The following is a 10,003-nucleotide window of genomic DNA, read 5'->3' as shown; positions in this document are numbered from 1 at the left end:
CCCCTGCAAACTCCAGCTATGCTCACCTGAGGCCGTGTGGTTAGAACAAAGTGAGCTGCAAAACAAAGCATCAAAGCAGAATGTCAGATAGTGAGAACGAGCTGGTAACAGACAACTGCGTGCACATGACCTTGACTTGATCGAAAGGAAGTTGAGCAACAAATAAGTGAGAAACTAAACTAAATAATGAATTACTTAAAAAAAAAAAAAAAAAAAAAAAAAAAAAATCTTTCACATGCATTACATGTACCATTCATCATCCAAAGCACCGAAGATTCAAAGATCCTTACAGTGTAGGAACAAAGCAAAGCTGCAGAATCAAAGCAGGATATCAGATACACGATCATATTCTGTAATCAGTATTTAAGCAGGGTTTAATAAATGGCCTCAGTTTATTTTTATGTTATTTATTTTGAAGAACACGCTAGTACTGAAGAGCACAAAGCTTAAAGCTTTGTTCTGATTTCACCCTATTGACTTTTATTTATTAGATACTAGATCAGTATAACAAACATGGCACTCAGTGTAGATTCACATTCCTACCACAGTTATTGAATTCTCAATTCTGATTGGTCAGAAGGTGATGATTAGTTTTCTACTGCTGCAGCTGTGCCAGTAGTTCTAGCTGCAAGACAAACCACACGGTTATATTAATGCAGTTTAGATTAATCTACATAATCTATGCCAGATGATAAATGGATTAAAACACGTTATTTAAAAGAGAAAACAGTATAATTCATATGGTGAGGTGTTTTTTTTTCAGGAGTCAGTTATTTAACATTTATGGAAGGAGTCTCCAGTGTAAAATAAAGTGTTTTATATCTGACTGTTAAAAACCCTCTTGTTATAGATGATTAAGTGCTGATTTCTCAAAAGCATGCAAGGCGAGCGTTGTGCTTTTCTACAATGTGGTCAGATGGTCAAAGAAACCACAGTGAGCTGAAGTAAGAGGTGTATGAAGGCCTGATTCCTATGTGGTTAGAACAAAGCTGCAAAACACAGCACCAGAGCTGAAGGTCCGGTAAACAAAATGAGCTCTTAACACACAACTGTGTGCACCTAATGTGTTTTCAGCTCACGACACTGATGTTGTCTTGCGTCAGATGTTGGCCTCTGTGGAATATGAGTTATGAGCTAGTTTAGTTTTAAAAAAAAAAAAAGTATACAATGTTCACTTTAAGCCAGAAATAAAGTTGAGAAGACTAGATACAGTATGATTGGTGTCTGATCTTTGCCAATGGTGGGCCTCATAGTTCCATTACATTTCTCATGGCATGTCTACAGCATTTCTACATGTTTTTGGTGTCACTATATTAATCGCCATGTCACTTCACAGTAATTTTATTGTTTTTAAACTCTTATTGGCTTAAACACCTGTCTCAATATCTCGTAGGCTGTGATCTGACCTGATGTTTAATGTTTTGAACTGCTGGGAATCTCAATTATTTTTATTTTTTTAATTCCAACTGAGTCAAACTGTACATCCTGATTGTTGTGTATTATGTTTTTTGTACCATATAACGTTTTCATTGATTTTATTATTAGGTTTATAATTAAATCGCTGATATTATATAAATACATGTGTTTAACAATGAACATCAACAGTGTTTAAAATTTAGTACTCATGTAATCTCAGCTGTATTTAGTTTAATTTCCTCTCAACACTGCCAAACATTTAATGCTCAAATGCTTTAAAAGGATCTACATTTGAATTATTTTATGTTTGGAAGATGCAGGAAGAAAGCTACTATTGTGTATTTATTAGCATTTACCCAGGATTTTTTAATATTTAGAGTAGTAATGCAAATCAAATTAAATATTTCAAACTAAGAACAATAATTTTCATTTTTGATATTTTTGACACTATTTTTTAATCTCACTCTCACCCACTTCCAATGGAATTTTCCTGTAGTTTTTTTTGTCATCCTTTAAAGCATAGCAAACACCATGTAAGGAAGTCTCTGTTGGCGGACATGAGCTTGGTTGCTGCATGTCCACACGAGAGCATTTTAAGAATTCTTAAATAGTGTAATGACACAGAGATATTAATTTAATATAAATTTTGCACATTTATGGCACTGACGTATTTATTTTCATTGTTAACTGTGTAGCTTAAAAAAGCATCGAAGCTTAGAAATGTAATGTGTAGCTTATGTACAGCTGTTAATTAAACTTTGCTGCACAAATAAAACAGCCTAAAAATAGTTGTCCTGAATCATTTCTTGCTTTAACTATGAAAAGATGACTAGTTGACTCCTTTTTACTGTTCGACTAGTAAATATTAATAGACATGCAACCTCTATTGTACTAGTAATTAAAACATACAAAAGTAGTAAACTTGGACCTAGAATATGTTTATCTAATCACACTTAATTCATGAATAAACCCGCTTAGCTCACAGCAAAGCCTTTTTTAATCAGTGTTTTCTAATATTTATTGAATGAAAAGTCACTCTACACGTCTTGTTTTCCTCATAAGGGGCAGGACGACTTCTGCAGTCTTTTACATAAAAGCAGCTGAGGCCTCACATTTTTCATCTCGAGATGTTTGAGATAAGAGAGACTGAACGCTTCAGCATGGCGGCTCGACTGCTGCTCCTCTGCTGTGTGTGCACTCTGAGAAGTAAGTGTTACGTCTTTTCTGTTCCCTCCATTTTAAACTTTTAGAAATCCTTCATGATGTAATAATGAATAAAATAAATGAGTGAAGAAAGCTAACCCTAACCCTAATCTTTATATATATATATATATATATATATATATATATATATATATATATATATATATATATATATATATATATATATATATATATATATACATATGTGTGTGTGTATATTTAAATCCTGGCCTGTAAAATTATAGCAATGTTTACATTTGAATATTAATTTCTTTAACATTGTCTATCTATTAAAAATTAGCTTCTTCATGAACAGTAACTCTTGCAATAAAATAAAAAAAATAAAAAAAAGTGTTTAAAGACACTAAGTACAAAGAACCTAATGTTTCTTTTCTTTCAGCATCTCTCTCGTCTTTGGTGTTTCAGTCCCCTGAGTTCATTAGTGCATCCATCGGTGACTCTTTTACATTAAAATGCACTCATGACCTGCCGATTGCATATTGTCACAGCTCTACATCCTGGTATAAAGTGAACCCTAGAACTGGAAAACTGGGTGAAGTCAGAAAAAGCGAGGACAAGCTGGAAGATGATAAACAAACGTGTACCAGGACAATCGTTAATGCTCAAGTTCAAGACTCAGGCATTTACTACTGCACATCTTTACATGATAAATTTTTTTTTATTGGAACTGGCACAAGAGTCGTCATTACAGGTGAGTTTATTAAACGTCATTAAATCATAAACTGCCCTGCTGGATTAAATTCACTTAGAGACACTTTAGCATTGCCAGATTAATATTTAAAGATAACCTAAACTTGACATATTAGAAAAAAAAGATATATTAGGGATCAGTTTTGCTATTTTTATCTTTTAATTAATTTTTTTTTTTAATTTTTAATCATTTTAGTCCCCCTGTTAGGGTGAAAATGATTACAAATAAAAATAATAAAATAATAACAGGGTCAACTTTATTATTTATTTATGTTTGTTTGTTTGTTTGTTAATCAGTTTATCCCCCTGTTAAGCTCAAGTTTTAACTTATGTAATCAACATATTCATTAGAGAAACTATGCAAATTATAAAAGATTTTGTACCTTTATTCAGTGAGTGTGTGTGTGTGTGTGTGTTGTAGATACTCGTCTGTTAAAGCCTTCTATCGTTCTGTACACACCGATGGAGGTGGACACTCCCTCTGTTCTCCTGCAGTGTGTGGTGATGGATGTCGTTCCCTCTCAGATCAGAGTTTTGTGGTTAATTGATGGAGACGAGCGCACAGGATGGACAGAATCAGGCTGGACAGGACACGACGATTCAGCCTCAGAATTCACTCGAGCTCAAATCACGATTCCTGCAGACGAATGGAAGGAAGCGGCTCACATCATCGAGTGTGTCGTGATGTATGAAAACCAGACCATGTCCCAAACTCTGCAACGCCAAAGTAAGCAAACTTTAATGAGTTTAATTATAAACCTGATTAAAACTGAATGGGGAATCAAATGGTAATCCGTAGCTTGGGTGCCTGAAGAAGCAGAACATTTCAACATTTCAACATAGGATAATTTATAAATAAATAAATAAATAAGATTAAGAGTACGATTTTGACATGTTATCTATACTTTCACTTAAGTATCATTTCTCAGTACTTTTTCCAATCCTGGATATTTCATCTTGTATACATGCTTTTATCTATCTCATATCACCTATAACTTTATTAGGGATGGAGAATAAAAGACTAACAGGTATTCCATTAGTTATGGGATATTTTTAATAATTTGTACTTAAATATATACACTTTTGAAATGTTTAACTTTTACTGATGAGATTTTCGTTGTTTGGTAGTAATTCTTACTCACTATCAAGTTCACTTTTTCAAAACTCCTCCTACGTCTCTCTTTACAAACATGCACTTTAGCACTATGTGTCATATACATATAAACCAATCACAATATGATTCATAAAAACACCTTCTCAGGATTGAGTTAACGTTATAGACGGCCTGCCAGTGCCTCATGTCATCTGTATAATCTCATTCAATATGTGCTAAATAGTGTGTGATTTGAGACACTTATTAGGAAATATCTTCAAAGTATAAAAAAACAACACATTACAGAGTGTATATAATAACTTCCTGTTGATAATCAATGGCATTAAGTCATTAATGTCACTAGCAGGTCATTCAGACTCTACGTGTACGTGGCTGCTGTATGGAGGCTGCGGTGTCGTTGTCTTCACCATCGCAGTGATGCTCACCACGGTTCTGTGTTTACGTAAAGGTGAATAAAAATCACGTCTTTACTATTCAGCACTTCTTTTCAAATCAAATGCATAAAGAATTTTGAGGCTATAGGTTACACAAGTGTGGTCCTGTATGTGTGAAGTCTTAAGCAGTTCAGTCATTATTTTCCTTTAGTTTTATTATTTTCTGATGTGACTCATCTTTAGGACATTAGCAGGTGTGTGAGAGCAGAAACACACTGATCATAGTTCTCACCTGTACATGTGTGTTTCCACAGAGAAACAAAACACACACGGGATGATTGCAGAGAAACCTTCTACCAGAACGGTTAGAGCATCAAGCCCATACGTTTCTCACACTTCCTTTAAACATTCACTTCCTTTAAACAGCAAGCTGAAGTTACTAATATGTGCTTCTCATCTTTTTGTTTTCTTACAGGAAGTTGAATATTCCTGTTGGAACCCCGACAGCGTTAATCAGCTACTAGTAGATTAGCAATAGTTAGCTAAAACAATAAAGCAGGAAGTAAGAAGCTGTAATAAGTCTGTAACCTGATTATTAAAAGCTTTTTTTGGTTATTAATATCAGAGTAGGACTGCAACACCTAAATAATAATCTTTAATAATTTGTGTAAATTGTGTAAAAGTGTGTAAATTAATGATTCTCAGTCATGTGCATTATATGTCTATATTCCTTCATGTGTATTTGAATAACAGATAAGAATCTAGTCAAATGAACATGCTAAATAAATTAAAAACAAAAATAATTACACTCATTATAAATAATCTGAAACAGTATGCTACCAAACAGATTGTAATTTATATAATTTGGGATTTTTTTTTTTTTTTTCAAATAATTATCATACAATCAGGTTATGGGTAAAAGCCAGATCAGTGGAAAATCAGAACATTTGTGTGTGTGTGTGTGTGTGTGTCTGTGTGTGTGTGTGTGTGTGTGTGTGTGTGTGTGTGTGTGTGTGTGAGATGAATCATTTCGATGTGTAGACTCCAAAGCTTTGGGGTCGACTCTTAGTGTTCAGTGCCTGGAATCAGTGAATCAACTCACTATGTGTTTGACGTCAATAGTTAAGTTAAATAAGTATGACTATAAATGTGTGATAGAGCTAGAAAACTGGATAACTGTGGTTAGCATAATTCAACCAGGGACATCGAAATATTACTCACATGAAAACACAAGTAATGTCATGAGGCCAGCGGTGTAGCGTAATGTAAAGAGTGTCCACACTTTAAAGGACTGTTGTCTCTGTGATAACGTGTGCCGCCATTTTCTGTCAATGATTTAGCCACAGTGTGCTTCATAACACAGTCCAACTAATCGATATAATTCATTGCCAAATGTTTTGTTTTTTTTTCCTATAATTTTTCTATTAGGTTTTGTAGTAATGGTAAGAGTAGTGGTGATTCAGTGGTTAAGGCTCTGGGTTACTGATCAGAAGGTCAGGGTTCAAGCCCCAGCATGTAAATAAAGGCTGCTTCTTCTAGTTCTGTAATAAATGAATATTTCTGGTCATTAAGACATTCATAAACCACTTTAAGTGCTTAAACTGAAAAATAAATAAATGGAAAAGCCATTTTAGTCTCTGTATAAAATCTGTGTATCTGTGTTTTCATATTTACATGCATTAAAGAAATGCTCAGTGAATTCACAATGGAAATGAGAAAAGCTACAAGAAGTTTTCAAAATAATGTGTGTTATTCTCTTGTACTTTTTAAAATACTGACTAGCCTTAATGCTGGCAAAAAAAAAGCAAATGTACTGACTTGAGCACATCCTCCTTTTATAGAGTGACATTCATAACTGAATGACTGATCTTGTATTTCTTCATTTATGGATTTATGTTGACTTGCTTTCTTTATTTTTTTATATTTAATATTTCTTTAATTAATGCCATTAATATGAAATGACTGGGTTTGACAAAAGTTTCATTACATTTGTGTATCTAAAAATACCTAAGCTATTTAAACTTGACAGAGTAATCTGTATATAAAAGTGTAGTCTTCTCACCCATAAACTTACACACTCAGGAGCACGATTAGAATACGAACATTTTTCGGAAATTACAGGATTTTCATGAATACCAAATTTCTTGTGTAAATGCTGGTACGAATGATTTTAATCTTTTTTTATCCAGCATGATAAATGAGGCCCACTGAAATTCAGCTTCATGCAGGAGCTTTTCAGTGTTTCTGGAAATTTAACAGTAATATATTTTGAAATACATTTAGTTTGGTTTAGGCTTTTCTTAGTGTTCAAAGGTTCAAAGGTGCTTATTAGTGAGGCAACGATTAATTTGGGGATAAAATCATGCCATTGAAATCACAATATTTCCAACATCTGTACTCAAAATCCCAGTCTTTACGTGGTTGATGTGATCATTCCTGCATTTCCTTTGCCTTCATGTTGCTGTGTCTTTTGTGTTTAACACAGTTCAGGATTTTGAAAAACTTTTTAAAACTGTTTTTCCTATCTGTGAACATTCTACTCACCCTCTTCCCACCTTCATGGTGACATTACAAGCTCTATGGTCAGTGTGTAAATAGTTCAATAGTTAAGGAGCAATAACACACTTAATTGTGCAGTATTGCACAGCAGCTCTGTCCTGCCCTCTGTTGGACAATCATCATTCCTACACCAACTTCATTCACTGAGGGTGTATTTACTTACTTTATTGCTCCATAAATTAATTTGTTAGTACACTAATATCATCATATTGTAGTCAGTGTAATATGATATTTAATCAGCTTGAGGAGTGAACCTTTTTCATTGACTTTCTTTTTTTGTTTTTTTGTTTAACAGGCTCAAGTCTGCAGAAAAAGTGATGCATTTTTTTTTCTTTCCAAGTGTGCATCATTTTATAATTACCAGAAAGTTTTAAAAGCTTCAAATTTTTCACCTTTTAAAAATTGTTTCATGAGTTAAATTCAATTCAATTCAATTCAATTCAATTTTATTTGTATAGCGCTTTTAACAATGGACATTGTCACAAAGCAGCTTTACAGAAATAAATGGATTCACAAAAATATATTGTAAATATTTAAATTTATCACTGTGAATTTATCCCTAATGAGCAAGCCAGTGGCGACGAATCAGTAAACATGATGTAAAGGATTTATTAGAACCGTTTCTTATTATTTAAAAGCCACTAAACAGCCGGCTCTAACAATCTGTCCAAAGTGAGAAAGAATGTCATGAAATAGATTTTTCCACAAAGAGGTGATAACTAATAGCACAAATAAATTTAATGAACTGTTTCTTTATTACTGCAAAGCATGTGTAAGTACACTATATTTCCAAATATATGTGCACCTCTGACCATCACACTCGTATGTAGTTCTTCCCCAAACTTTTCCCACAAAGGTGGAAGCACACAATTGTATAGAACGTCTCTGTACGCTGTAGCTTTACAATTTCTCTTCACTGGAACTAAGAGGCTCAAACCTGTTCCAGCATGACGATGCCCCTGTGCACAAAGCGAGCTCCATGAAGACATGGTGTGTGAAGGTTGGAGTGGAAGAACTCGAGTGTCCTGCACAGAGCCCTGACCTCAACCCCACTGAACACCTTTGGGATGAACTGGAACACCGACTGAACCCCAGACCTCCTCACCAACATCAGCGCCTGATCTCACTAATGCTCTTGTAGCTGAATGATCACAAATCCCCACAGCCACGCTCCAACATCTAGTGGAAAGCTTCCCAGAAGAGTGGAGCTTATTATAACAGCAAACTCGATATTAATAGTGGTTTTGGAATGGATACATATGGATGTGATGGTCAGGTGTTCACATACTTTTGGCCATATAGTGTAAATTAATCAGTGAATATATCACAATTGTATAATCCTATTCAATCCTTTAGTTTAAAGTCGTTAACAACAACAACAACAAAACTAAGAAATTTTATTTATTACTTTATTACATTTTTTAAGGTGTTGGAAACCATTCTCGACCCAAGTCCTGATCCAACCAATCAATTCATTCAATTCCACAGAGACTGGTAACAAGTATAAATCACTAGTTAAGTATTTTAGTCTTAACTTTGATAATGCTTCATTCATTAAGTGTTGCATGAACAGCAAGGGTTTAGTTTAAATCAACTGTTGCACAAGGAGACAGAATTGTGTATTGTAAATCCCTGTGTTATAATGCTTCCATTTTATTATAATCTAGAGCTTTATTATTTTAAAAAACAGGTTTTTGTGTATCGTGTATTAGAAAGGAGAGCTGGTCTCAGATCAGTGTTGTATAACTCATATCCAAAGCAAGTGACTCAGTACTGCACACAGTGTAATGTAACTGAATCAGGCAAGCAGATCAGATTTTGTTTTTCCTCTGTGAAGGATTAATCCCATAATGTCATGCTGCCTTTTTACTGCCTCGCAAAACACTGAATATTACACATGAACTGCCATCACACCTCGAATAGGAAATCCTTCTTGTTCCACCACGGTCTCGTGCGTGTGTGTATGTATATGTCCCGATGTGCCATCATTATTATTCATCAACTAACCTTTCAGTGACACCATTTCACTGAGTGTGACGAACACTGTTTTCATGGCTCAAGCTGAAAACACCTACATACATGCATTTAGTACAGGTTGCTACATTTATTTGCTGCTACAGCACCTTGCATAAGTATTCACACACACACACACACACACACACACACACCCCTTGAACTTTTCCACATCTTGTAGTGTTATGAACTAGAACTGAACTGGATTTAATGAGGATTTTATGTCATGAAGCTACTCAAACTATTTACATTCCTATAAAGTTGAAGTGGGGGGAAAACAATAAAGTATGCAAAATTATTAACAAATAAAGACACATAATTAGTTGAATGGAGTTGACGTGTGTGTGTGTGTGTAATCAAGTGTTATGTGATCTCGATATAAATAAACCTGTTTCTGTAAGACCCCAGAGTTTTACAGGATCAGCATCATGAAGACCAATGAGCTATCAAAACAAATCTATTCTAATCAGATTTTGGTTATTTTAAAAAAAATCCCCAAATTTGTACATTCTGCAGAGTGACACTATGTCCTTTATTAATAAATGGAAAGAATATGGCACAGTGTGACTCTGCCTAGAGGACGCCATCCACCAAAAGTCAGAAGCAACCAAGA

The 10,003-nt window shown here is 34.3% G+C and overlaps 1 protein-coding gene and 1 long non-coding RNA gene across 3 annotated transcripts; one reads left to right on the top strand and one right to left on the bottom strand.

Annotated features, from left to right (window-relative positions):
- Nucleotides 1-247: 247 nt before the first annotated feature.
- LOC128317723 (uncharacterized) lies at nt 248-6,145 on the bottom strand. Its single transcript, XR_008301278.1, has 3 exons — nt 6,040-6,145; nt 3,791-4,044; nt 248-625 (listed from the first exon to the last, which is right to left on the bottom strand). It is a non-coding gene; the product is annotated as an uncharacterized LOC128317723 (long non-coding RNA).
- On the top strand, nt 634-6,410 carry LOC113543882 (immunoglobulin lambda-1 light chain-like). 2 transcript variants are annotated; one of them, XM_026942411.3, is made up of 6 exons: nt 634-2,622; nt 3,020-3,331; nt 3,752-4,057; nt 4,791-4,892; nt 5,133-5,182; nt 5,294-6,410. In XM_026942411.3, the coding sequence occupies exons 1-6, from the start codon at nt 2,544-2,546 to the stop codon at nt 5,348-5,350; spliced, it is 906 nt and encodes a 301-aa protein (XP_026798212.3). In that variant the 5' UTR covers nt 634-2,543; the 3' UTR covers nt 5,351-6,410. The 2 variants fall into 2 exon arrangements, with proteins under 2 accessions (XP_026798212.3, XP_034157611.2); XM_034301720.2 differs by having other exon boundaries at nt 4,788-4,892.
- The last annotated feature ends 3,593 nt before the right edge of the window (nt 6,411-10,003 follow it).

The sequence above is a fragment of the Pangasianodon hypophthalmus genome, chromosome 29 (genome assembly GCF_027358585.1).
Source record: "Pangasianodon hypophthalmus isolate fPanHyp1 chromosome 29, fPanHyp1.pri, whole genome shotgun sequence".
In the NCBI taxonomy this organism is placed as follows: domain Eukaryota; kingdom Metazoa; phylum Chordata; class Actinopteri; order Siluriformes; family Pangasiidae; genus Pangasianodon; species Pangasianodon hypophthalmus.
Note: the sequence above shows the minus strand (reverse complement) of the source record. Positions and strands in the feature narration are given on the sequence as shown.

Coding starts and splice junctions, on each gene's coding strand:
- LOC113543882 (XM_034301720.2), top strand. CDS start 2,544: ATGTTTGAGATAAGAGAGACTGAACGCTTCAGCATGGCGGCTCGACTG. Junction 2,623..3,019: donor CTGTGTGTGCACTCTGAGAA/GTAAGTGTTACG, acceptor CTTTTCTTTCAG/CATCTCTCTCGTCTTTGGTG. Junction 3,332..3,751: donor CACAAGAGTCGTCATTACAG/GTGAGTTTATTA, acceptor TGTGTGTTGTAG/ATACTCGTCTGTTAAAGCCT.